Source organism: Oryctolagus cuniculus, chromosome 17, assembly GCF_051225735.1.
Source record: "Oryctolagus cuniculus isolate XC-2025 breed Fujian yellow rabbit chromosome 17, ASM5122573v1, whole genome shotgun sequence".
Classification (NCBI taxonomy): Eukaryota; Metazoa; Chordata; class Mammalia; order Lagomorpha; family Leporidae; genus Oryctolagus; species Oryctolagus cuniculus.
Genome location: NC_142883.1, coordinates 37,244,588 through 37,270,336, shown reverse-complemented (window position 1 = coordinate 37,270,336; position 25,749 = coordinate 37,244,588). Strand labels below are relative to the sequence as shown.

Below are 25,749 nucleotides of genomic sequence, written 5' to 3'. Positions count from 1 at the left end.
ATGGCCCAGGTGCTTGGGCCCTGCACCCCATGGGAGACCAGGAAAAGCACCTGGCTCCTGGCTCCTGCCATCGGATAAGCGTGGTGTGCCGGCCGCAGCGCGCTGGCCGTGGCGGCCATTGGAGGGTGAACCAACGGCAAAAGGAAGACCTTTCTCTCTGTCTCTCTCTCTCACTGTCCACTCTGCCTGTCAAAATAAATAAATAAATAAATAAATAAATAAAAATAAAAATAAAATAAATAAATAAAATCTTTTTAAAGGCAGGGGGGAAGCACTGCAGTACAGTGGGTTAAGCTTCTACTTCTTGATGCCGGCATTTCATATCCGAGCACTTTCTGTCACTCTGCCCTTCCAAATAAATAAATAAATCTGGTGCTGTGGCGCAGGGCATTAAGACATTATCTGCAATGCCAGTATAATGTAAGCGCTGCTTCAAGTCTCAGCTGTTACACTTCCAATCCAGCTTCCTGCTAATGTTCCAGGGAAAGCAACAGAAGTTGGCCCAAGTGCTTAGGCCCCTGCCACCCTTACGGCAGACCCAGATGGAGTTCTAGCTTCCTGGCTTCCACCAGGTCCAGCCTAGGCCAATGCAGCCATCTGGGGAATGAACAACTGGATAGAAGATCTTGTTCTCCGTAATTCTGGCTTGCAGATAAATAAATATTTTATTATAAATAGATTTAAAAATAACTGAATCCTTTAAAAAACTAAAAAGAAGACTACTTGCTTGAAAACTGTAACTCTTGGGCAAAGTGCTTGGTGCTGCAATTAAAATGATGCTTGGGATGGGGCCGGCGCCTCGGCTCACTCGGTTAATCCTCCACCTGCGGCACCGGCATCCCATATGGGCGCCGGGTTCTAATCCCAGCTGCTCCTCTTCTACTCCAGCTCTCTGCTGTGGCCCAGGAGTGCAGTGGAGGATGGCCCAAGTGCTTGGGCCCCTGCACCCGCGTGGGAAACCAGGAGAAGTACCTGGCTCCTGGCTTCAGATCGGCGCAGCACCGGCTGTAGCGGCCATTTGGGGAGTAAACCAATGGAAGGAAGACCTTTCTGTCTCTCTCTGTCTCTGCCTGTCAAATAAAAAAATAAAAATAAATAAATTTAAAAAATGCTGCTTGGGGACACCTGCACCCTATATCAGAGTGCCTGGGTTCAAGTTCCAGTTCTGCTTCCAATCCTGCTTCTTGCTAATGTGCACCCTGAGAAGGTAGAAGGATGATGGTTCAAATACTTAGGTCCCTGGCAACTACAGGGAGACCTGAACTAAGTTCCTGGCTACTAGATTTAGCCTAGCGCAGAACCTGACTGTTGCAGGCATTTAGGGAGTAAGCCAGTGGGGAAGATCTCTGTGTCTCTTTCTGCCTTCAAAGAAAATGAAAAAAAAAATTTTTTTTCAATTCTACCTCTTTAAATATGTCTCTAAAATAAAATCTGTATTAAATCTGCTATTTTATACTTCTAACAACACTGAATAGCATTTTGGTCGCACAGCCTAACACCTTCCTACATAGTCCACCTGTGTACTCATTTGGGATTTTTCAAATACACCTACATCACCACTGCATTCAAGTTTCAAACCGACCACCAGAGCAATCTTTTAAATGTGGATACAACATATTACATAAAAGAGGCTGCTTCTTCTTACACATACTTCTTAATTTCATTTTACAAATCCAATTTACAATTGCCAGGTTAACTACAACTAGAGTTTTCCCCACAACCCATCTGTTACTAAAATGATAAAACTCGTAACTGACTGTAAACTGTAAACATTGTAAATAGACTATAACAGCTAGCTGCAAACAAGCTTCTAAAACTATGTACTTAATACAAACATCACACAATGTCTTCTCAGTGAACTACCTACAGGATCCTAGGAACAAAGCTCAATCCAACTGTATGTAGGCATACACTGCCATCAAACTACCAACAGATCAGCACAAAACACAGACGTCTGCCACCAACCTGCCTTATCCTGTCCCGCCTCCTCCCCCTCTCCCCCCAACAGGTGTTTTGTCTATTCTCTCTTTAAGTGGTATTTGGTAGAATGGTCTTGAAACATGGTCAATCTATGACAAGAATTCTCCTAACATCCAATGACTATGCAGAAGGTCCAAGACAAGTAAAATGTCTCACTCCTTCACTAAAGATTAAAACCCACTCCAAACAAAGAAAAACTGCATTTTCTCAAGTGAAAAACTGTTATTTTGATATAATTAAATTAACTGAGATTTTATTTGCCTAGGTTCCAAGTCCACAATACAATAAATGCAAAATTCAACCACAAGACACAGTGCAAAATAAATTCCACATTAAACCACAGCGCAAGGTTCCAGCTTTGTGGGAAATTTTGAAACGTCACATCACTGTGGTGAGAACAGGGTAAAAAAACACCCGAAATTTGGCCAAATTGGTATGACAGATGTATTAATGTGTTGCAGTCACACTGAAGATGATTATGTGTACGAGGGGACTCAGTAAGTGTCTCTTAACATTTTTTAAGTACTCCAAATAATGTACTGATATTACACACTCAAGAGTAATCTTATACTCAAACTCAAATTTTTCAATAAAAACTTTAAAATCATTCTGGGATAATAAACGTAAGAGGTCTATTTCAATCTATGTGTTTTAGAAAAGTGTTTAGGTTGGAGGGGGAGGAAAGAAAAAAAGCCAAGGAATGACCTCCTCTACAGAGTCTCGAAAGTGAGAAATACATCAATTTGGTCACAGCGCTAGTTTTTGAAATATAAATCTATTAGACTTCTAGTGCAAAAAGTATAGAAACTATAATTTCTAAGGCAGAGACATAAATTCTACTTACTTTACAATCAGACTCTATCTACCTTTTTCCATGAAAAAATTATGCACCAGGATAACTGCAGATGTTTTCGCCTGAAAAGTTCCAACAAATGAAGGCATTCAATAGCCATTCTAGTCCTTCTAGTCCAAAAAGTACTGCAGCTCAATCAAGTCTTCACTGAGACTGGCAAACAGAAAGGCACAGACTGCTATCTCTACAATGACTTGCATTTTATATAAAATTTGAAAAAAAAAAAAAAAACTCAGCAGATATTTGCAAACAATTCAGCAACAAAATTCATCAACTGCCTTTGAATGGCAAAAATGCCAACTGTGATAAGAGAAACCCTTAGCTACACTGTATCAAAACAGGCAGATGTATACGTCAGAGCTCCAGCATCATCAAAATGTAGATTTCAAAAGTATTCAGAAAGGATCATTTCATTTCTCAGTAAGAGTGGCAAGCAACAGCACTCATTTCCTGTTCAGATTCAATTCAAATTTCTGCCATTTCCTTTTAGAGGAAACAGTACAGCAACACAGGGCAAAGAGTCTGTAATGCTGTACTACCACCAACTCTTAGAAAAAAAAAAAAAAAAGTTCCCTCCAAACCAGAAGGTAACTAATGCCAGGAAGGCCCTTTCTGAAGAGTCATGGCCTGGCCACACAGCCGTTTCAGGAGTTTGAATGCACCAGGCAACAGGGCACGGAGACTACTTACAAGGAAAGCGAATCAGTTCAGTGGAATCTTTACTGTGCAAGAGCATGTCACCCTGTCCTCCGTAATTACGAGTCTGTAGTGAGAGCTACAGCGTTAAAATAGGAAATGTACGGGCAGCAGTGCAGCTGCGACATTTCCAGGTAATTAAGCCTCCCCGAGGGTAGGTGGTTTCTGGAAGGCTTAGGCCCTAAACGCCCAGGAGCCTTCAACCCCTGTCCGAGGCGCGTGCTTGGGCCACAGCAGAGCCTCCCAGGGGGAAAGGGCACGGCACGCGGGTTCGGAGAGGAAGGCGAACCCGGACAGCGGGGCTCACGGTGCATTTGGAGACCTGGGCTGGGGCCGGCAGGGTTACCCAGCAACCCGCCGCGAAGGCGAGTCTGTGGGGCCTGCCGGCGAGCAGGCCTCGCCTCGGAGTTGCAACACACTCTCTCCTGTGCGCAGCGCTCGGCCTGGGGGAGGGGGAGGAGGGCAAACAGCTGCCAGGGGAGCGGCAGGCCCAGCCCGGCCCGGCCCGCTCACCGTGAGGGTGTCGTCTATGTAGAGGGGAATCTGCCTCCTCTCGAAGGGGAACTCCTCCTCCCCGTCCCTGCACACTGCCACCAGTCGCGCCATCGTCCCCGACGCTGCCGTTGCCACCGTCACCACCGCCTCCCAGCCGCCGCTGCCGCCGCTGCTCCTGCCGCTGCCGCTGCCGCCGCCGCCGCCGCCTCCTCCCAGCTCCTGCCTGCAACAGCCAAACCCCGCGAGCGTAAGCACCCGCCGCCGCCGCCGCGCAGCACATTCGCCACGGGGGGGAAGCCGCCGAGCAGGCGGGGACGGGAGAGCCGGGCTGCGTTTCCCATCACCCGATTCCACACGCGCGCAGCCAATCCGCGCCGGGCCGCGCCGGGCCCGCCCCCCGCCCGCCGGCCTCCAGTCAGGGTCCAAAGGAGAGGCGGAAGGGAGCCGCCGGCCCGGGGACGTCCCCGCCCGGCCCGGGCGCCCCGGCCCCAGGACCCCCCAGGCCCCCGGCCCCACCTGCCCGCTTCCCGCCGCCGGGGCGCCCTCGGCCCACCGGCTGCCCCCTTCTCCCCCGTGTCGGCGCGCCCCGCCCAGCCAGTCCCCAGGGCTGCAGTTGCCCAGCGCGACCCCGCCCCTGGGAGGGGTCGACCCCGCCTCAGCGCTGCGGAGTCCCGGGTGGAGGGAGGCTCGGAGCCTTTCCTCACCCTTCTCGGAGGGCTCTCGGGTCTGACCTTCACCGTTTCCGTGGTCGCCTCCCGGACCCCCACCTCTGCTCCCCGTTACCGTCTGACGAGGCCCGCGTCAGGGCCGGCCTGGGCGGGAGCGCGGCTCCGAATGCCGTTTCCTCTCCAGGCTCAGTCAGCCGCTCGCGCCACGGGGAGTGGGGGAGGGAGGGAAGGGGGGGACGTGGGGAGGGCGGGGCAGGGAGGGGTCGAGAACGCCGGGCGGGGCCGCGCCTCCTCTCGCGAGACTCGGCCGCGGCTCTCGGGGCTCGGCTTTCGAAATGCTCGCGGCCGTATCCGGGGTGCTCCCGGGCGGCTGTCTGCGCCCTCTCTCGGGTCTGGCTACCCACCGTCAAATCCGAAGTAGGGCTGGTAGGAGGCGTGCGGAAGTCAACCCCAGTTCCCCAGGGCGTGGGGCTGGGGCCCGCTCCGCCGAGCTTAGGGCCGACCCCGCGCGGTCGAATCCTAGTGAGGACTTGGGTAAATGGGGAGCCGCCGAGGCTGGTGAGAGCGGAAGGACGGCATCTAGGCGCCAAGAGGCGGGCTCGCTCCTTAGTCTCCAGGGCTTGAGGCCTCTCAGTCCTCCTCCCACGACGGGAAGATGGGTGGAAAGGGCCAGGAAACCCTGGTGCACCGGCAGGTGTTCACCTGACTGCTTCCCGATTTGCCACAGCGTCGAGATCCCACGTTTAAGTGTCGACTTGTTACACTAGCGGCAAACGTGTGTGTCTTAGCCAAAGGGACTTCTCGGGGTGGGTTAATATTAACAGGGATTCCCGTGGCAAAGTAACTGGTACTGGCCAAGGGCCCGCCTCTCCCTCTGGCCATCCCCCCAGAAGCAGAGCTGACAAGCCGCTAGGTGCGGGGCTTACCTTGGAGGCTTCAGACGCCTGTTGTAAAGCCAAAATGGTTGTTGAGAAGTGTTTTGCCCATGAAAGTCTTGACGATTTTAAGGATAAATCCATTTACTGTTCTTAAAACTTACTAATCTTAAGGGTAGGTCTATGTTTCCCGGTAGAGTAGGCCAGAGCTGTGACATTGACCTTTGTAAAGTGTTCCGGTCATCACAGGAAATCACTAGTTCACAACAGAAAACCCCATAGTGCAATCTTAGCCATGTTGACCGAGGACATTGTGTGGTCACTGTTGGGGCAAGTGACATAATAAACTGGAAGAACCATTGTTCAGTCCCAAAGCTGTGATTATCCTGTCAGTATTTATGCCTTTGGGCCGTGTGGGGATGGCAGAACAGTGTGATCGTTAGCCCAAGTCCATCAGGCCCATAGCTTGTGCACGCAGCTCCTGGCAGGTCAGAGTACAGTCAACATATTGGCCTTTTTCAGAATATCGTGTTTTATGTAAAAAACACTCAAGAACAGAGGATGCGGTGGCTTCAAAGGTCGAGAGGTTTGTGAAAGAACATTGAGAATGATAAGTTCAATATGTTATGTATAGGCGCTAATTTTATTACTGAACACACACCAGGTGACAGCGAGGAAGATTGTGCTCACCCTGGGGACTGAAATTGAAAGTTAACAAACCCATTAAAACCCAAATGTCAAATATAAGAGGAAACCTTAACAGTCTATTGCCATCTGAGCCTGCTTTGCCTGAGTTGGGTTTCTCTTAGATCCTCAGCACTTTAGAGTATCTTCAATGATTCACATGCTATAGGCATTCAGCGAATACATAGTATAAGGCTAAAAGGTGGGTAATTTGCTAGGTAAATTTCTTTTCCTGAAGGAGGTAGTCTGGGTGCTACAGATATGATAATACTGAAGGGGAAATGTTTAGAAAATCACTATATTGCAAAACAATTTTTAGAAGTTTTGACTCCATCTTCCTAGTTCACTACTGGCCCACCTTTAGTTATAACCACTAGTGCTACAACAAATATTTCTTGAGTATTCTCCTATGTACTTTTTTTTTGGGGGGGGGGGAGGGGGGAAGGCAGGATCTTCCACGTGGGTACAGAGGCACAAGTACCTCAGCCATCTTCTGTTGCTTTCCCAGGCACATTAGCAGGAAACTGGATCAGAAGTGAAGCAGCCAGGACTCAACCCCCTGTGCCATAACACCAGCCCCACTCTCCTGTATACTTTAAAATGAAAAGTATCTGCTTTCAGAGACCTTACCGCTAACAGACAAAAAGTCAACATAAGAAAGCTAGTTGTTGCCCATTTTTAAATTTTTTTAAAGAATTATTTTATTTATTTGAAAGACAGTTACAGAGAGGGGTAGAGCCAGAAAGAGAGAGAGGTCTTCCATTCCGCTGGTTCACTCCCCAAATGACCACAATGGCCAGAGCTGAGCTGATCCGAAGCCAGGAGCCAGGAACCTCCTCCAGGTCTCCCACGCGGGTGCAGGGGCCCAAGGATGTGGGCCATCCTCCACTGCTTTCCCAGGCCACAGCAGAGAGCTGGATGGGAAGAGGAGCAGCTGGGACTAGAGCGCCCTATGGGATGCTGGTGCCATGGGCTGGGGCTTTAACCCACTGTGCCAAAGTGCCGCCCCCATTTTTAAATCTTGATATTAGCATTGTGAAAGGCAAAGTTGAAAGACTAGGAGATGGTAACAGCAGAGCACATTTTGTTGGTACTTAAGAACAGATGGAGCTACATTGAATCTCTGTATTAGTATCACTTTAACATGGGAATTGATGAGAAGTGTGTTGTAATTAAGCATTGCTGTGACCTTGAGAATACAATGTCTTAATAAATTCATACCAAAAAAAAAAAAAAAAAAAGTGGGACCAGCATTGTGGCATCGCAGGTTAAGCTGCCACCTGCAACACCAGCATCCCATATGGGCTGGTTCCTGTCCCAGCTGCTCCACTTCCAATCTAGCTCCCTGCTAATGCTCCTGGGAAAAGCAGTGGAAGATGGCCCAACCGCTTGGGCCCCCGAACCTATGGGAGAACCAGATGAAGCTTCAGGCTCCTGGCTTCAACCTGGCCCAAGCTCTGGCCATTGCAGCCATTTGAGGAATGAACCAGCAGGTGGAAGATCTGTGTGTGTCTGTGTGTGTCTTTCCCTCTCTCTAACTCTGCCTTTCAAATACATTTTTAAAAAACCTGATAAAAAAGTTTTACCAGATAATATTTTTAAAGAATCAAATGATGGAGATGTGGAAGATTATCAGCAAAATACCGTTCTTTTTCTTCTTAGGGCCTACAAAACTCAGGCTTGAATTTTATATGATTATTTCCCATACCACCTACATTTAAAAGAAAGAGGACAGATTTATTTTTTTGTTCTTATGACTATAGGTGAACCTACAGGAGCAAATTGTGTTTTTGTGTGATTCATATAACACATACTGGCCATTGATGCTCTATAAAAATAAAATTGGTTGTCATCTTCTGACACTCATATGTGGTAGCTAATCCCGAATTTATAGTTATATAAAATTAAAATGAGTAAGTCATATTCTAAAGGGCTAAGGTCCTAGATCAGTCTTCCTAACTCAATCCTGACTTTGTCCTCAAAAGTTGATGGCTGCAAAGGAAATAATTATAGAGTGCCGTCTCTTTTCACTAAAATAACCACACTGTTTTATGTAGTAGTAAAATCAACAGCAGCATGCTATTTAAGTTGCCACAGTTATCTAAACCTGAGGATCTGTAGGTTGGATTTTATTTTTCATGAGGTGACAGTGGGAAGCTTCACTCTATCTGTCAAAAATGGAGTTACATTTCCCCTACTCAATAATGTCTACACACGATTAAACTAAATGAAAATGTAAGCTCCTTGAAGGTGGAAACTTTGTCTTTTGTCCCTTACACTTGTCTTGTCCCTGACACTTGTATCTGGTGCACTGAAACTCAGTAAATCTTTGTTGAATGATCTCTGTCTCTTCTATAAACAAGAATCAAGTCAGGCCTGTGCACAGTAATTCTTCTGGTTCTACAAATAGGATTTCATTTGCTTTCTCTTACTGATTTTTGTGACTAGAGGTGGAAAAAAATGCACACAGAGTACACTTGGCCCTTTATGATTCAATATCTGTAATTGCCAATAAATAAATTTACTGAGAGACACTTAATACCAAGAAAAGGACAGAGTAGTGACAAAAATCAACAAACCAGTTATACAAGATGTTTGTTAAGTCATCAGATAACACTTTACATTACTTTTCTAAATAGAATGACAATATAGTTGAGCCTGCTGCCCTCTTAATCCTTAAACAGAGATAAACCATGGAGTATAGCCACTGTGACAAGTTTAGACGTAAAACGAATTCTCTTTCCTAATCATGCTTAATTTACACACTATAATCTTATTGGTTAAACTTCCAAGTATTTTTTTTTTAAGATTTATTTTATTTATTTGAAAGGCAGGGTTGGAGAGAGACAGAGAGAGAGAGATCTTCCATCCCACTGGTTTACTCCCCAAATGGCCACAAGGGCCAGGGCTGGGCCAGGCTGAAGTAAGAAGCCAGGAGCCTCCTCCAAGTCTCCCACGTGAGTGCAGGGGCCCAGGCAGTTGGGCCATCTTCCACTGCTTTCCCAGGCACATTAGCAGGGAGCTGGATCAGAAGTGGAGCAGCTGGGACTCGAACTGGCACCACATGGGATGCCGGCACTGCAGGCAGAAGCTCAACCTGATATACTGCAACACCAGCCCCATCTTCAAGTCTTTAATTGAAAATAAAATCTAATTTTTATTTTAAGTTACATAACATACTTATTTCTTTAGTGGAAATATTTCTTCAAATAATAAAATTGAGGCCGGTGCTATGATGGGATTAGGCCAGGGGCTGTGGCACTAGCATCTCATCTGGGCTCCAGTTAGAGTCCTGGCTGCTCCACTTCTGATCCAGCTCCCTGCTGATGGCCTGGAAAAGCAGTGGAGGATGGCCCAAGTGCTTGATTTCCTGTACACACTTGGAAGACCAGGAGGATGCTCCTGACTCCTGGCTTTGCATCAGCCCAGCTTCTGCTGTTGTGGCCATTTGGAGAGTGAATCAGCGGATGGAAGATCGATCTCTGTAACTCTGCCTCCCAAATAGATAAATAAAATCTTTTTGAAAAATAGTCAAATTTGGCTGGCGCCGCGGCTCACTAGGCTAATCCTCCACCTGCGGCGCCGGCACACCGGGTTCTAGTCCCGGTTGGGGCACCGGTTCTGTTGCGGTTGCTCCTCTTCCAGGCCAGCTCTCTGCTGTGGCCCGGGAAGGCAGTGGAGGATGGCCCAAGTGCTTGGGTCTGCACCCACATGGGAGACCAGGAGGAAGCACCTGGCTCCTGGCTTCGGATCAGCGCAGTGCTCCAGCCATAGCAACCATTTGGGGAGTGAACCAACGGAAAAAGGAAGACCTTTCTTTCTCTCTCTCTCTCTTTCTCTCTCTCACTGTCTAACTCTGCCTGTCAAAATAAAGAGTCAAATTTAACAATTAGAGAATAAAATAAATTTTGCAAAACTACAATTTACTATCAGAGGCACTACCTGCTCTGTACTACACAATCTAGTTTGCTTCCTAAATACCAGAATAATCTAAACACTCTGACCCGCAGCCATTTCTGCAATAACCAATTTTTTTTTTTTTTTTGTTGACAGGCAGAGTGGACAGTGAGAGAGAGACAGAGAGAAAGGTCTTCCTTTGCTGTTGGTTCACCCTCCAATGGCCACTGCAGCTGGTGCATGGCGCTGATCCGATGGCAGGAGCCAGGTACTTCTCCTGGTCTCCCATGGGGTGCAGGGCCCAAGCACCTGGGCCATCCTCCACTGCACTCCCTGGCCACAGCAGAGAGCTGGCCTGGAAGAGGGGCAACCGGGACAGAATCCGGCGCCCCAACCAGGACTAGAACCCGGTGTGCCGGCGCCGCTAGGCGGAGGATTAGCCTAGTGAGCCGCAGCCTGGCAATAACCAATTTTTTAAATTTATTTTTTAAAGACTTATTTATTATTCATTTGAAAGGCAAAGTTAAAAGAGGCAGAAGGAGAGAGAGGTCTTCCATCCACTGGTTCACTCCCCAGAAGGCTGCAGTGGCTGGAGCTGAGCCAGGAGCTAGGAGCTTCTTCCGGGTCTCCCAAGCAAGTGCAGGGACTCAAGGATTTGGGCCATCTGTTGCTGCTTCCTCAGGCCATAGCAGAAAGCTGGATTGGAAGTGGAGCAGCCAGGACTCGAACTGGCACCCGTATGGGATGACGGCACTGCTGGTAACTGCTTTACCCACTATACCACTGAGCCAGCCCCTCTTTTTGTTTATTTTTATTTGGAACTCAAATTGGCACTGGTATGGGATGCCGGTGTTGCAGGCAGCAACTTGACCTACTATACAACACCAGCCCCAGTAACTAGATTTCTTCTTGAAAACAGAACTAAATGCAAACAAAAAATATTAAGATTTGAAAGAGAGATCTTTAATCTGCTGGTTTACCCCCCAGATGGCCACAACAACCAGAGGTGGGCCAGGCTGAAGCCAGGAGCCTAGAACTTCATGTGCACTTCCCACATGGGTGTGAATGGCCCAAGTATTTGGGCCATCACCCACTGCCTTCCCAGGTGAATTAACAGGAAACTGGATATGAAGTAGAACCACTGGAACTCAAACTAGTACTGTGACACGGGATGCTGGTGTCGCAAGCACATGTGGCTTAATAACCTGCTCTCTAATGCTGGCTCCTAAACACAAATGTTATTTTGCCCACTTTGAGTGATACACACTGAACATTATAATTGGAAACGGGATTTTGTAGGTTTTAAAATTTTAGATTTTGGGGCTGGAGCCCTGGAGCAGGTTAATCCTCTGACTGTAGTTCTGGCATCCCATATGGACACTGGTTCTAGTTCCAGCTGCTCTTCTTCCAATCCAGCTCTCTGCTGTGGCCTGGGAGGGCAGTGGAGGATGGCCCAACTACTTGGGCTCCTGCACCCACATGGGAGAACAGGAAGAAGCACCTGGCTCCTGGCTTTAGATCAGCGCAGCTCCAGCTGTTGTGGCCATCTGGGGAGTGAACCAACGGACGGAAGACCTTTCTGTCTCTCCCTCTCACTGACTGTAACTCTACCTCGCAAATAATTTTTTTTTTTTTTAGATTTTAACAGCAGGTTCATAGATTTGCTGTTTTTAATTGACTGAAACTCTCAGTAAGATACTGAACCTTGCTATAGCCACAATTTTATTAAATTGGATTGGGCACTTGACAACTTTCACTATCTCACTGTTCCGTTGTATGGTTGATAAGGCATGCTCAATATGGCTCCTGCCTATCTTTTCAGCTTACTGCCCATGCTGTCCCTTAAAAATTTTTTTTTGTTTGAGACATTTTCTCATCTGCTGGTTCACTCCCCCAAATGCTCACAATGGCCTAGACCAGGCTAAAGCCAAGAACTCAATCCAGATGACCAATGTGGGTGGGTGGCAGAAACCATTACTTGAGCCCTCACCTGATGCCTACTGGGATTGGCATTACCAGGAAGCCAAAATTAGAGCTGATACTCAACCATAGGTGCTCACGTCTCCCTCCTTTCAGTCCCAAATGTGCCAATTTCCTCCCAACTTAGGACGTTTGCCGAGGGGCTCATCCTACCTAGAAGTGCTCTTTTTGCTTACTGGCTCCCACTCCCTAAGATAAATTCTTCACCTCATCCATTAGGTCCAGCCCCAAAATAAAATACCATCTGGAGGAATACTGTGACTTCTTACTAGGTTAGCTGACTTGACACTCTGGGGAACATCGTGATTAGTTTATAACAGTTGCCTATTGTCCGTTCCCTCACTAGACTGAAAGCTCTAAGACAGCAGGAAACTTGCTATTCATTGCAGGAAAACTGCTTCTCATTGATGGCTAAGCAGAGTATGCAAACTACATTATACAATTCAGTTTATTCTGTTTTCTGACTTTGAAGAATGTATTTGATTTCAAACACTTCCTTCTTATTCATAGACTTTTTAAAAAAATTTATTTATTTATTTGAAAGGCAGAGTTACAGAGAGGAGACAGAGATCTTCCATCCACTGGTTCACTCCCCCAAATGGCCGCAACAGTCAGTGGTGGGCCAGTCTGAAGCCAGGAGCCAGGAAATTCTTCCCAGTTTCTCACATAGCTACAGGGACCCAAGCACTTGGGCCATCTTCTTCTGCTTTCCTATGCACATTAGCAAGCAGCTGGATCAGATGTGGAGCAGCAGGGACTTGAACCAGCAACACAGACAGCAGCTTCACCCACTATGTCATAATGCCGGCCCCCCTAGGGTTTTTAAAAGATTAAAATCGAGCAGCAAAGAAATATTGACAATACACAATTCACATTGAAATGGTCTTAATATAAACACTTCATTTAATGTGAACATTGTAAAAAAAAAAAAACAGTAAAAGAAATGGCACAAGGTGATATTAAGATGGAAAGTTAAAACTCCTCCTTGGCATCCTCCAATCTTCCACGCTGTAAACAGATTAATAAATCTTAACACGTCACAAGGTTGTGTTTCTTCTTTATTGGTTTGATTTGTATGCTGTGGAAATACATTGAAAACATTAAGCCTCACTGCAGTAAAGAGAGGGGCTGAAACTAATTTTATAATAAAATATGTCTGAGACTGGGTTGCCAAAAGTACATTTTCTTTACACTTATTCTTTCCCAATAAAATACTGCTCAAATACAGATAGATCCTGTTGATCACGAGAACTTTATAGTCTTATCTTGCAAATAAAGTACATATATATGATCAAACAGTTGGTAAACATATACAAGCTGAGTACCAATAAAGCCTCTAAGGTGCTGCTGTGTAACGTGTCCACCATGAGATTGACCAGGCCAGTTGTCAGATTTGAGAGCAAGAAAAAAACTAGCTGGTTTCTGTTCAGAGCTGTGATTAAACAGAGACTGGATTCTTTTCTGTCAGCTTCAGGGACTACCGATTCCAAATGCTTTTTATTTGTAGCAGGTGATTGGTTAAGTTTCCAAGAACATGGTACTAGAGCTCCTTTAATTAGAAATTTGGCAAAACTCAAAATCATATCACTCAGAAATAAACCACCAAGAAGGATCAGGCTAGAAGCAACTATCCAAATACAAAAGGCTAAATTGGCCATTCTTCTAGAGACCACTTCTACATGTACCTGAACTATATAAAGAGCTATAAAGAGGCCAACAGCTGCCAGAAGAAGACAGCATCCTACTTTGACCCACTCTTTGGCATCTGATCTGTTCTTCAGCACATACAACCCCGTCTGCACACCGGCCATGTGTATTGCCACGTACCCCAAGGTCGAAATTACTCCTTCTCGGTTGGCATTAAATAAACCAACTCTTGTGCCACTGCCATCAGTGCCATACAGAATTAACCTCTTCATTGGGGTAAAGTCAAGCGCTAACTGATACAATACAGTAACGCTAATGGCTACAATCCAGGACTTATTTAGCGGGAAAACCATCAAAAGCAATGATGTTAACAATTTCACAACTATTAAGGTGAAGAAAAAGTTCCAGTGAACTCCATACTCAGTTAAATGTTCCTGATAGCCTATGGATTTTATGATGACTAATCGTCCTACTCCAAGGAAGATTAACGGCCAAACAGAGTACAATGACTTCATAAAATAATAAAATTTGGACCCATCCATGTATTTTCTCTTTCTGATCTCTGGACAAACCATTGCAGTCCCAAAAACAAAAGCGCCTACTCCAAAATCCATTGCTCCTGTCCCATAGAGCTCAGCTTTAGCAAATCTTCTGGGGAAAAGTGGGAAGTCCACAGCCAAAATGGCGATAGCAGTAAATATACTGTTAACTACACGGAAACAAGAGATGGCTGGAATGTATTCTGATTCTAGGCTAATTTTCCAGAATTTTTCAAGGATTTTCTGGATAGGCAATCTGGCATGGGAAGTCCTCCTTCGGTATATTTGATAGAACAGCCCCGCCCCAAAGAGAATCACAGTGAGGTTCTCAATGAGGATAAATGAAGACAAAATGGTCAAAGTGGCCACCAGGGGAACTACTAGGACAAAGAAGTCAATGAAAAACCTCCAGGCATGTGAAGAATACAGGTGCTGTGAGACAATGATCAGGAGCCCTCTGCACAGGACACAGAGTGCGGGAAAGCACAAGCCCTGGGTGACTTCTAGCACGGTGGTTCCATTGAGGTTACTGACAAAAGCCTCCTTCATCTGCTTTTGAGACATGTTTTTTCCTCCTGTAAACACAAGAGCACAGGAATGAATTGGAGGAAAACCACATTCTTGTGGAAGTGGCACGTCTGTACCTGACTTGACTGTCCTGTCATTCCTGGGTTTCAGAGCAGAACCTTAGATCCTAAGGATTTCATGTCATGGGCAGAACCCATAGACTGTGATTCCCTTTCCAAGGATTGTGGGATGAAATCTAACACTGATGCATTAGGATACTCATGTCATACTAACACATGGCTAGAAGGCTCTGGGTAGTCTCAGCGTGGGGTATAGTCACAAAGGTGATTTTGGGATATAAACTTGAGAATGGCACCACAGCCAGGAACTCCTACTACACAGCATAGTACTGTATATGCTATTAAGATTATCTAAAGAAAACAACACACTGTATCAATGCCTTTAAATTGTAGGCAGGGGGAAGAGAGCAGCAGTTTTAAGCACACTTTGGACTTGGGAGCCTTGGCTTCTCGTTAGAGCCTCTGCACTCACTGTATCTGGTACAAAACACAAGCCCTTCAGTGCTCTGAATCCCAGGCTTTTCCAGCTCTGGTTCACAGCCAGCCACAGGTTCCGGTGTAGGCGCAGGTGCACAGAATGGACGCCTAACACAGCACTTACTAGTGTCAGCTGCTTTTTTTTTTTTTTTCCTTAACAGCGATCTAAAACACCTCTCTGAAAAGTGCCACACTGGAACGTGTTACTCAAACACGAACCGCAGCGAATAAACAAACGAATGAATGCATACACGCGTTTGGGCCCTGCAAGGCCAGCTCACCGTAACCGGCTCGAGTCGGCCGACCTTTAAAAATAAAAGCCCCGTTCGCCCGCCACTGGTCCACCCGGCCCTCACACCTCACGTGCTCCAGGTGGTCGTCCAGGTGGCTCTCGAAGCCAGGTTCCCACCGCACCCGCCCGACCACCCGGAAGCAAGCGGCTTCCTCCTTGGAGAGCGGCGCTTCCGGCCGGCGCGGGCCAGGCTGCTCTTCCGGGCCGGCAGATTCCGCGTAAAGGGGGCGCCCCCATGATTGTCTTCTGTTTAGGGTTTACAAAGCCTAGACCCTCCCGGGTCCAGGCTGTGGGCTGGCCCGAGAGAAAAGGCCCCGGAGCGGAAAGGGTGCGTCTCGCGCTTCACGGAGCTCACGAGACCCTGTCAGGGTAATGGGGCTTGAGGAACACGACCAAGACTCGCTCTCTACTGAAAGACCTCACGGCCCAAGAAACAGCACGTCTCCCCAAACAACACAGGAGGCTGCCGTTCCACGCTTCCTCTTACCCCCGAGAAACTGCCTCCTCCTGGACGCAGCCCGCAAGCCGGCTCCGGGCGTCCCGGGTGGGCCACGTGCGCCCGGCTCCGCGTGCGCGCGCCCCGCCCCGGGGGAGGAGCCGGCCTCCCGCCGGCCACTGGGTCGGAGCGGCGGCCGCAGGCGGGCTGCGGTCCGGCGGTCCCGGCTCTCTCCTCCCAGCCGCTCCCGCCCCTCCCCTGCGCTGCCCAGGCTCTTCCCGCCGCCTCACGCGGCCCGCCTTTCTAGTCGGGCCGGGCGTGGGCTGTACGCTCGGCTGCCCGGGCCGCGGGACCGGTGAGTGCCACCTCCAGCCCAGAACCGAAGCCCTTCGCGACAGGGAAGGCTGGTTTGTCCCGCAGAGCTGAGGAAACCCCTTCCCCAAACGCCGATTCCCTTCCCTCTTTCCTTTTGGCCCTGCCGTGCCCCCAGGAGTAGGTAGCTCAGCTCCTGGCTCTTGTCCGGAGCAAGGACCTTTCCAGCTTGCGGGCAGAGGGCGGCCCGCGCGCGGCGGGGAAGGGTCGCGGCAGGCGGACTGGGGCCGGGCGTCTGCTCCCGACCTCTCCCCACAGGGATCAGGGAGGGGGCGGCCGACTCCGCCAGGCATCTGGACTGCCATGCCCTTGGCTGGGGTCATAGCCACCTTCCCGAGAAGGTCGCGGGTTCCTTGTACCAGGTGCTTCCGGAGCGGCATCCCTGTGGGCGGCTCGCCCGGACCGGGGAATCCCGGCTTCGCGCCAGAAACCGGGACCCTTCCCAAACGTCCGCCTCTGCCCTCCCACTGACCTGGTCCAAGCCGAGAAAGAAACTGAGGCTGGGTAGGAGGGGGAGCTGGTGATCAGGTTGGCACTTGCCCTGACTGCGTTCCGCCCGTTCATTACCGAATCCTTTCTGCCCACTGTGGGCACACCCTTTCCAGAAATGCTTGGCTGGTAACCGCAAAGCAGACAGGAGCTGGAGCTGGGAGAACTGGAGAAAACCACTCTAATCTGACTTGACTCCTGCTGGGAACCGCCGCTGCATGGTCATCACGAACGTTTGCAAAGTGCTTTCACAGGTACTAGCCCATTTGAGCCTTAATTTAGCACCTGCAGTCAGTATGATCCTATTTTGACAAACAAGGAAGCATTAAGGCTGGCGAGCTCTCAGGGTCTACCTTAGCAGAGCTCAGAGCTTCGCCCTGTGCCCCTCTTGCGGTCCCTGGTAAGATGAATTTGCCATGCCGTTGAGGGAACTTTTTCTTGAGTTTACAGAGCCCTCTTCGTGGCTGTCACTTGGACAGGGTGAATGTGCGAGAAGTCTTGATCCCCTTTCTGCTCCAAGTGCCCTTTTCCAGGTTTCCATGGAAGCCCCTCTCCCTAGGTTCTTTGAAGATTAGATGTATTGAGAACCTTGGGGAAAGTCACCAGGGTGAACATTTCAGCTACCCCTCGTCTTCCTCCTTGCTGGAGGAGACATGAGCATCACCGTTGTTCAAAGACAGGCCTAGGCCCAGCCTGACAACACCCGGCCCCCCCAGACTCCAGTGAAGTTAACACTGGACTGGTAGACCCGATTAGCATCGCCAAGTGATTCTCAGCTCTTAGTCGTAGTGCTAACTGTTCACCCTTTGAATGAATTCGGATTTGCAGTCTGTCCTGTGCTTTCAAGCCCTGATCTCATTGACCTTCACAGCCATTCCTCGTGAAGTTGATTTAACAGTCTCCGTTTTCCAGGTGAGGAATCGCGGTAGGTGATGTGTCTTACCCAAGTCACATGCCTTAGGACCCAGCTGTGATTTCTCTCCCACACAACAGCCTTTTTTGGAGCATCAGGCATTGACTCCAGCTTCTGCTCCCCACCAACTGCTGGCTACAGTGAAAAAGGACATTATTGTCTGGTGGAGAGAATGAGGCATGAGGCCTATCTGTTTTCTCAGTGTGTTCTTGATGCCCCACAGCATGCTGACCCAGAAGACTTGCAGTCCATGACAGCCCTAAACCTGTAATAAAACTGGCCCTTAGCTTTGACTATAAGGGAAACGTCAAGTAGCCCAGGGATCCTCTGGAGGCTCTCATCAAACTTTCCCTGGATCTCTAATTGGCAGGGACGACTCTCACTCTCTGCCCAGGCCTGCCCTAGTTCTCATTTCAGTTCTGCGTGGTGGGAGGAGCAGGGGTGAGTCATCCAGAAGTCCTCAGCTCTGTGTGGCCCTTGTCTTCTCTCCCATGCCGTAGGCTCTGGGATGACTCCTCTCAGATTTCTCCAGACCTGAGCCCTGGACTGGAGCCATGCTGCAGCCCCCAGTCCCGTGACCAGGTGGACAGCAGTTCTTGTGCCTGCACCCCAGAACCCTGGCTGACCACACTGAAGCACAATGCTCCAGCAGGTAAAGCCTCAGCCACACAGAACCCAGGCCCTCACACACCTGAGCTTGCTTCCCATGAACAAAGGTCCCATTGCCCTTACCTGGAAGGTCTCTGTTCTTTTCTGTCTCCAGATAGTCACTCCAGTACCTTTCATCCATCAGCAAGAAGCTTTTCCTGATATCTAATTTGAATCCCTCTTGTGGTTTTTAGCACTTTTCCCTTGGATTGGGTAAGGATATCCATAGGACACTTTCCAGAGAGGAGTCCCAACGCATGTCCCTGCCAACTGGAATTGTTGAGGCACAGTGGAAACCTCAGGATTCCAAAAGAAGTGTCTCATAAAGCTGAGTCTTAAAAGAGTAAAAAGGAGGAGCCACATGGCTCACTTGGCTAATCCTCTGCCTGCGGCGCCAGCATCCCATATGGGCGTTGGGTTCTAGTCCCAGTTGCTCCTCTTCCAGTCCAGCTCTCTGCTGTGGCCGGGGAAGGCAGTGGAGGATGGCCCAAGTGCTTGGGCCCTGCACCCGCGGAAGCACCTGGCTGCTGGCTTCGGATCGGCGCAGCACCAGCTGTGGCAGCCATTTGGGGGGTGAACCAGCGGAAGGAAGGCCTTTCTCTCTGTCTCTCTCTCACTGTCTATAACTCTACCTGTCAAATAAATATTAAAGAAGAGTAAAAAGGAATAAATAGCCCAGGCAAACAGATCAGTCTGTACAAAAGTGCCAGAGAAGATGACCTGTGTGGAAGTCCAGAGGTCGGTGAATGGATCATGTTCCCTTACTCCAGGCCTTTCCCTCTAAAGTGGCTGCTGTAGCCCCGGACCTGTAGGGTTCCCAGTCGCCTTCGCTGCGGAGTTCCAGCTCCTCCTTGCTACCTTCGCAACCTGCAAGTGCAGCTCCTTCTCCACAGAAAATGCCAGCACATTTTTGCTGGATTTCTTTCTTTTTTGACTAATTGATTAATTGATTTGAAAGACAAAATTATAGATAGGCAGAGAGAGAGAGAGAGATCTTCCATATGCTGGTTCACTCCCCAAATGGATGCAATGGCCAGAGGTGGTCTGATCTGAAGCCAGGAACTTCTTCCAGGTGTCACGTAGGTGCAGGGGCCCAAGACTTGGCCTCCTCCTACTGCTTTCCCAGGCTATTAGCAGGGAGCTGGATTAGAAGCAGAGCAGCTGGGTCCCAAACCTGCACAAACATGGGATCCTACTATGCCACGGTGCCAGCCCCACTGGATTTCTTTTTAAAGATTATTTATGGGGCTAGCACCCTGGTGTAGCAGGTAAAGCCACTGCCTGCAGTGCTGGCATGCCTTATGGGCACTGGTTCAAGTCCTGGCTGCTCCACTTCCAATTCAGCTCTCTGCTATGGCCTGGGAAAGCAGTAGAAGGTGCTCCAAATCCTTGGGCCCCTACACCTGCGTGGGAGACCCAGAAGACGCTCCTGGCTTCAGATGCGGTCATCTGGGGAGTGAACCAGCAGATGGAAGACCTCTATTTCTACTTCTCCCTCTGCCTTTCAAAGAAATAAATCTTTTAAAAATTTTTTTTTAATTTAAAAATCTTTTTAAAAAGATTTACTTATTTGAAAGGCAGAGTTACAGAGAGGCAGAGAGAGAGAGAGAGAGCTTTCATCCAATGGTTCACTCCCCAATTGACTGCAACGGCCAGAGCTGCGCTGATCCGAAGCCAGGAGCCAGGAGCTTCTTCCAGGTGTCCCACGCAGGTGCAAGGGCCCAAGGACTTGGGCCATCTTCTACTGCTTTCCCAGACCATAGCAGAGAGCTAGATTGGAAGTGGAGCAGAGCGGGGTCTCGAACCATCACTCATACGGGATGTCAGCGCTTCAGGCCAGGGCATTAACCCACTGCGCCACAGTGCTGGCCCCTAAATAAATTTTTTTTAAAAAAAAAAGTTACTTATAGGGGCCGATGTTGTGACCTAGTGGGTTAAGCTGCAACCTGCGATGCCAGTATCCCATATGGGTGCCCGTTTGAGTCCCGGCTGCTCCATTTCCCATCCAAATCCCTGCTAATAGGCCTGGGAAAACAGCAGAGGATAACCCAAGTGTTGGCCCCCTGCACCCACATGGGATACTTAGAAGAAGCTCCTGACTCCTGGTTGCAGCCATTTAGGAACTGAACCAGTGGATGGAAGACTCTTCTCTGTCTTTATCTCTCTCTGTAACTCTGCCTTTCAAATAAATCTTTAAAAATTAAGAAAATTGAAGAGTTACTTATATATTTGAAAGGCAGAGTTAGAGATATTTTCCATCCTCTGATTCACTCCCCAAATGGCTTTAACAGCCAGGGCTGGGCCAGGCTGAAGCCAGAAACCAGGAACTCCATCTGGGTTTCCCATGTGGATGGCAGGGGCCCAAGTACTTGGGGTATCTGCTGAATTCCCAGGCATATTAGCAGGGAGCTGAAGCAGAAGTGGAGCAGTTAGAACTCGAACCAGCAGTCTCTTATGGGATTTAGGTGTTCCAAATTGTGGCTTAACCCAGTGAGCAGAACACCCACCCTTATTTGCTGAGTCTTTGCCTTCTCAGTGTTGGCAGACACTGGGCTGAGGCAGATGTTTAAAGATGGTGTCTGCTTCTAAGGAACTGACAGTCTAGTGGAGTCCTGGGTAGACAAGTGCCTGAGAATCGGCAGGATAGCCAGGTGTGGGGCTGGCCGGCCTCAAGGGAGCCATGGTATATACACTGCCACTGGACCTCTAGCCACTTGGTTCATGCAACTGGTTGAAGCCTAGAAAAAAACAGCCTGTACAGTCATCTGTCTGGTCTTTATAACGTGTTTTATTTATTTTTTATTAAAGTAGTGATTATTACCATAAGCACACTAGTAGTTGCTCTGTGTGGCCCTTATTATACAGTAGGCCATATGCTAAGCATTTTTTACATGTAATTTTGTTTCATCTTCATAACATCTCCATGAGAAAGTTACAGTATTATATGTACAAAGCTATTATATCCCCGTTTTGGAGATCAGGCTCAGAGAAGTTAAGTGGTTTACTCAAGGGCACATTCATTATTAAATTCTGGGGCTGGTGTTGTAGCATAGCAGATGGAGTCGCCACCTGTGACACCAACATCCCATGTGGGTGCCAGTTCACATCCTAGCTGCTCTACTTCTGATCCAGCTCCCTGCCAATGTTTCTGGGAAGGCTGCCAAGGATGACCCAAGTGTTTGGGACCCTGCTACCCATGTGGGAGACCCAGAAGTTCCTGGCTCCAGACTTCAGCCAGGCTTAGCCCTGGCTGTTACCACCATCTGGGGAGTGAAGCAACAGAAGGAAGATCTCTCTTCCCTGTCTATCTGATTGTCTGTCCCTCCCTTCCTGCCTCCCTCCCTCGCTCCCTCCTTCCCTCTGTCATCCTCTCTGTAACTCTGCCTTTCAAATAAGTAAATAAATAAATCTTAAAGAAATTTGGAAGATACAGATAAACAGAACATTAAGATTATCTACAGTCACAGCAGGCATTTGACTAGGGCTTAAGATGGCCACATCCCATACCCAAGTGCCTGGGTTTGATCCTCAACTGTGTTTCCTGATTGCAGCTTCCTGCTGATGGCAGGCTCTGGGAGGAGCAGTGATGACTCAATTAAATGGGTTCCTGTCACCCATGTGGGAGACCTGTGTTTAGTTCCTAGCTCCTGGCTTCCACCTCAGTGAGAGGCTGTTGTAGGAGTTTAGGAAATGAACTAGTGGGTAGGGGCTCACCCACTCTATGTTTGCCTCTCAAATTTTTTTTAAAGATTTATTTATTGATTTGAAAGACAAAGTACAGAGAGGCAGAGAGAGAGAAAAGTCTTCCACCTGCTGGTTTACTCCCCAAATGGCTGTAACAACCAGAGCCGGGCCGATCCCAGGCCAAGAGCTTCTTCTGTGTCTTCCACACGGGTGCAGGGGCCCAAGGTCCTGGACCATCTTTTGCTCTTCCAGGCCATAGCAGAGAGCTGGATCAGAAGTGGAGCAGTCCGGCCGGCGCCGCGGCTCACTAGGCTAATCCTCCACCTTGCGGCGCTAGCACACCGGGTTCTAGTCCCGGTCGGGGTGCCAGATTCTGTCCCGGTTGCCCCTCTTCCAGGCAAGCTCTCTGCTGTGGCCTGGGAGGGCAGTGGAGGATGGCCCAACTCCTTGGGCCCTGCACCCCATGGGAGACCAGGATAAGTACCTGGCTCCTGCCATCGGATCAGCGCGGTGCGCCGGCCGCAGCGCACCAGCCGTGGTGGCCATTGGAGGGTGAACCAACGGCAAAAAGGAAGACCTTTCTCTCTGTCTCTCTCTCTCACTGTCCACTCTGCCTGTCAAAAAAAAAAAAAAAAAAAAAAAAAAGTGGAGCAGTCAGGACTTGAACCAGCATCTATATGGGATGCCAGCACCGCAGGCAGAGGCTTTACCCATTACACCACAGCGCTGGCCCATCTCAAATAATTTTTAAAATTTTTGTTTGAAAGGCATAAATACAGAGAGAGATCTTACATCTGGATCACTTATCAGATGCCTGCAACAGCCAGGGCTAGACCAGGCCAAAGCCAGGAACCTGGAACTCCATCCCAATCTCCTACATGAGTGGCAGGAACCCAAGGACTAGAGCCATCATCTGCTGCCTCCCACAGTACACATTGGCATGAAGCTGTAATCTGAAGCATAGTCAGGACTCAAACCCAGCCCTCCATTACGGTAGCATTTCTTTTCTTTTTTTTTTTAATTTTTTTTTTTAATTTTTTGACAGGCAGAGTGGACAGTGAGAGAGAGACAGAAAGGTCTTCCTTTTGCCATTGGTTCACCCTCCAATGGCCACTGCAGCCAGCTCACTGCGGCCGGTGCATTGCGCTGATCCGAAGCCAGGAGCCAGGTGCTTCTCCTGGTCTCCCATGTGAGTTCAGGGCACAAGCACTTGGGCCATCCTCCACTGCACCCCCGGGCCACAGCAGAGAGCTGGCCTGGAAGAGGGGCAACTGGGACAGAATCCGGCGCCCCGACTGGGACTAGAACCCGGTGTGCCGGCGCCGCAAGGTGGAGGATTAGCCTATTGAGCCGCGGTGCCGGCCAGGGCAGCATTTCAACCACTGCACCAAATGCCTGCCCCATATTTATTTTCATTTGAGAGACAGAACTCCTATCTACTGATTGACTCCCCAGATGCCTGCAATGGCCAGGAGAGGACCTGGCCCAAGCCTGGAGCTGGCAGGTCTACCTTATAGGTGGCAGGGACCCAAATATTTCAGCCATCACTTGCTGCCTCCTAGGGTTTGTACTGGTGGGAACCAGTACTGAGAGCCAAGAATTAAATCCAGGCACTCTGACTGGGGCACCGGCATCTTAACCACAAGGCCAAATACCTGCCCCGATGTGTATTTTAAAACACTTAAAGGCATACTTTTTTGAAAATTTTATTTATTGAAAATCAGAGTTAGAAGCCCACCCTCTGCTGATTCATTCCCCAAATGGCTGCAGACACCAAGAGCCTGGAACTTCATCTGGGTGTCGCACGTGAGTGCAGGGGCTGAAGCACTTTGGTCATCTTCTGCTTTCCCAGGTGCATTAGGAGGGAGCTGAACTGGAAGTGGAGTAACTGGGACTTGAATCGGTGCCCATGGGGCATGCCAGCATTGCAGGCAGCAGTTTAACCTAGCATGCCACAATGCCAGCCTCAAAGGCATGCTTTTTGGTAACTTGTTTTATTCCATTGTATGGATGTAGTATAAGTAATCTACTATTGGTAAGATTCTACGGGTAGTAAGTGGTGGAACCAGGAGTCAAACCCAGGCCATCCAGCTTTTAAGGCCAGGCTCTTGATCGCTGTACTCGGCTGGTTCGGATTGGATTAGAGTTGATGATAAATTTTGGCTGTGTAATGATAAATTGATACTGTGTGGGGCAGTATCTTTTCACTGTGTTTTTTCACTGGAAGAGAGGGATTTACATGGAGCCAGCCTTGTTAGAATCTTAGCACTTATCTGGGAAGACAAGAGCCAGTCTAGTGTATGTGGTGGGCCCGAAGTTCAGAGAACTGACAACATCTTCAGAAGAAGCTTGCTGCTGGGCCTCTCAGATGGCATTTGCCACTTGGCTTGTTTTCCCGGAGGTGTTTGAATATTTAGGCTCACCAGTCTCATTGGATACTCTTCCTTCAAAGTGGATTTCAGCTAGATGCCTCTCTTCCACTCCCCATCCCCAGGGGAAGTCAGAGAAGAAATGGGACTGTTGCAGAAAAGTAAAGAAACGCAACATGGAAAGTGTTGGCATCGAAATAGTGAGAGGCAGGTATTATGGCATAGCTGGTTAAGCTGCTGCTTGGGACACTCACATACCATATCGGAGTACCTGGCATCAAATCCTGCCACCACTTCCTATCCAACTTCCTGCTAGTGATGGCTCAAGTAATTGAGTCCATACCATCTATATGAGAGACCTGGATAAAGTTCCTGGCTTTTGACTTTGGTCTGGCCCAGCCTGGGCTCCTGCAAACTTTTGGGGAATGAATCAACAGATGGAAGATTGAACTCACACACACACACACACACACACACACTCTCTCTCTCTCTCTCTGCTTTTCAATTGAAAATGAACAAACGGGGAGCCAGTGTTGTGGTCCTGTGGGCTAAGCCGTTGCCTGTGATGCTGGCATCTTGTTTGGGTGTTGATATGAGTCCTGAGTGCTCCAATGCCAATCCAGCTCCCTGCTAATGCGCCTGGGAGAACAGCAGAAGATGGCCTGAGTGCTTGGGCCGCTGCCACTCCATGGGAAACCCAGATGGAGTTCCTGGCTCCTGGCTGTGGCCTGGCCCAGTCCTGGCCATTGCAGCCATTTTGGGAGTGAAGCAGTGATTGGAAGATTCTCTCTGTCTTTGCTTCTCTCTCCTTAACTCTCTCTTTCAAATAAGTGCTAAATCTTTCCGAGGTCAGACGAGACTGGGTGCGTTCAGAGTGGTGTGGACGTAGACAAGTGCTAAATCTTTAAAAAAAATTTTTTTAAACATGAATAAACATTAAAAATAGGCAAGGGAGATAAGGGACTTATTCCCCTTGGTGCTAGTACTTGCCCACTTGTAGGCTTCTGAGCTAGGCTTCCTCTCAAGTTCATTCGCCAGGCTGAAGTTAAGCCCTGAGAGGCAGCTGATGGAGGCATGGTGCTACCTCTCTGGAAAGATAAGGCTGTTTTTCATCGCTAGCTGAGTGGTCTCTTTGGAAAGGGGCCCAGCTCTTGGTTCTTTTCCTTGC

At 48.7% G+C, this 25,749-nt stretch overlaps 3 protein-coding genes and 1 long non-coding RNA gene across 50 annotated transcripts in view; 1 reads left to right on the top strand and 3 right to left on the bottom strand.

Moving 5' to 3' along the window:
- The window catches only part of GGNBP2 (gametogenetin binding protein 2), a 41,823-nt gene extending 36,354 nt beyond the window's left edge, over positions 1–5,469 (bottom strand). For 10 of the 35 annotated variants that reach the window (XM_051824696.3, XM_089317344.1, XM_089317342.1 and 7 more), the window contains exons 1-2: positions 4,729–4,925; positions 4,043–4,247 (exon numbers count right to left, since the gene is read on the bottom strand). In XM_051824696.3, coding sequence (XP_051680656.1) covers positions 4,043–4,135 — 93 coding nt within the window. In that variant the 5' untranslated portion in view covers positions 4,136–4,247; positions 4,729–4,925. Of the gene's footprint in view, positions 1–4,042; positions 4,381–4,728; positions 4,937–5,096 lie in introns of those variants that run through there. The other 25 variants (XM_089317338.1, XM_089317346.1, XM_089317349.1 and 22 more) reach the window with 15 other exon arrangements.
- A 7,527-nt stretch (positions 5,470–12,996) lies between these two features.
- Positions 12,997–17,091, bottom strand: LOC149121187 (uncharacterized). 2 transcript variants are annotated; one of them, XR_016223819.1, is made up of 2 exons: positions 16,951–17,091; positions 12,997–13,206 (listed from the first exon to the last, which is right to left on the bottom strand). It is a non-coding gene; the product is annotated as an uncharacterized LOC149121187 (long non-coding RNA). The 2 variants fall into 2 exon arrangements; XR_016223820.1 differs by lacking the exon at positions 16,951–17,091 and adding an exon at positions 16,158–16,269.
- PIGW (phosphatidylinositol glycan anchor biosynthesis class W) lies at positions 13,169–15,923 on the bottom strand. Its single transcript, XM_008271177.5, is given in 3 exon segments — positions 13,169–13,415; positions 13,418–14,889; positions 15,660–15,923. Coding segments are annotated over 2 exon segments (1,506 nt in total). The 5' UTR covers positions 14,879–14,889; positions 15,660–15,923; the 3' UTR covers positions 13,169–13,370.
- The window catches only part of MYO19 (myosin XIX), a 42,811-nt gene continuing 33,325 nt past the window's right edge, over positions 16,264–25,749 (top strand). For 3 of the 12 annotated variants that reach the window (XR_016223814.1, XR_016223815.1, XM_089317336.1), the window contains exons 1-4: positions 16,278–16,461; positions 17,084–17,221; positions 17,796–17,879; positions 18,381–18,532. Coding sequence is in view for 4 of the 12 variants with exons in the window: in XM_008271170.5 (XP_008269392.4) it covers positions 18,521–18,532 (12 nt within the window). In the remaining 8 variants the exon portion in view is untranslated. Of the gene's footprint in view, positions 16,462–17,083; positions 17,222–17,269; positions 17,368–17,795; positions 17,880–18,380; positions 18,533–25,749 lie in introns of those variants that run through there. The other 9 variants (XR_016223813.1, XM_008271172.5, XM_002719080.6 and 6 more) reach the window with 7 other exon arrangements.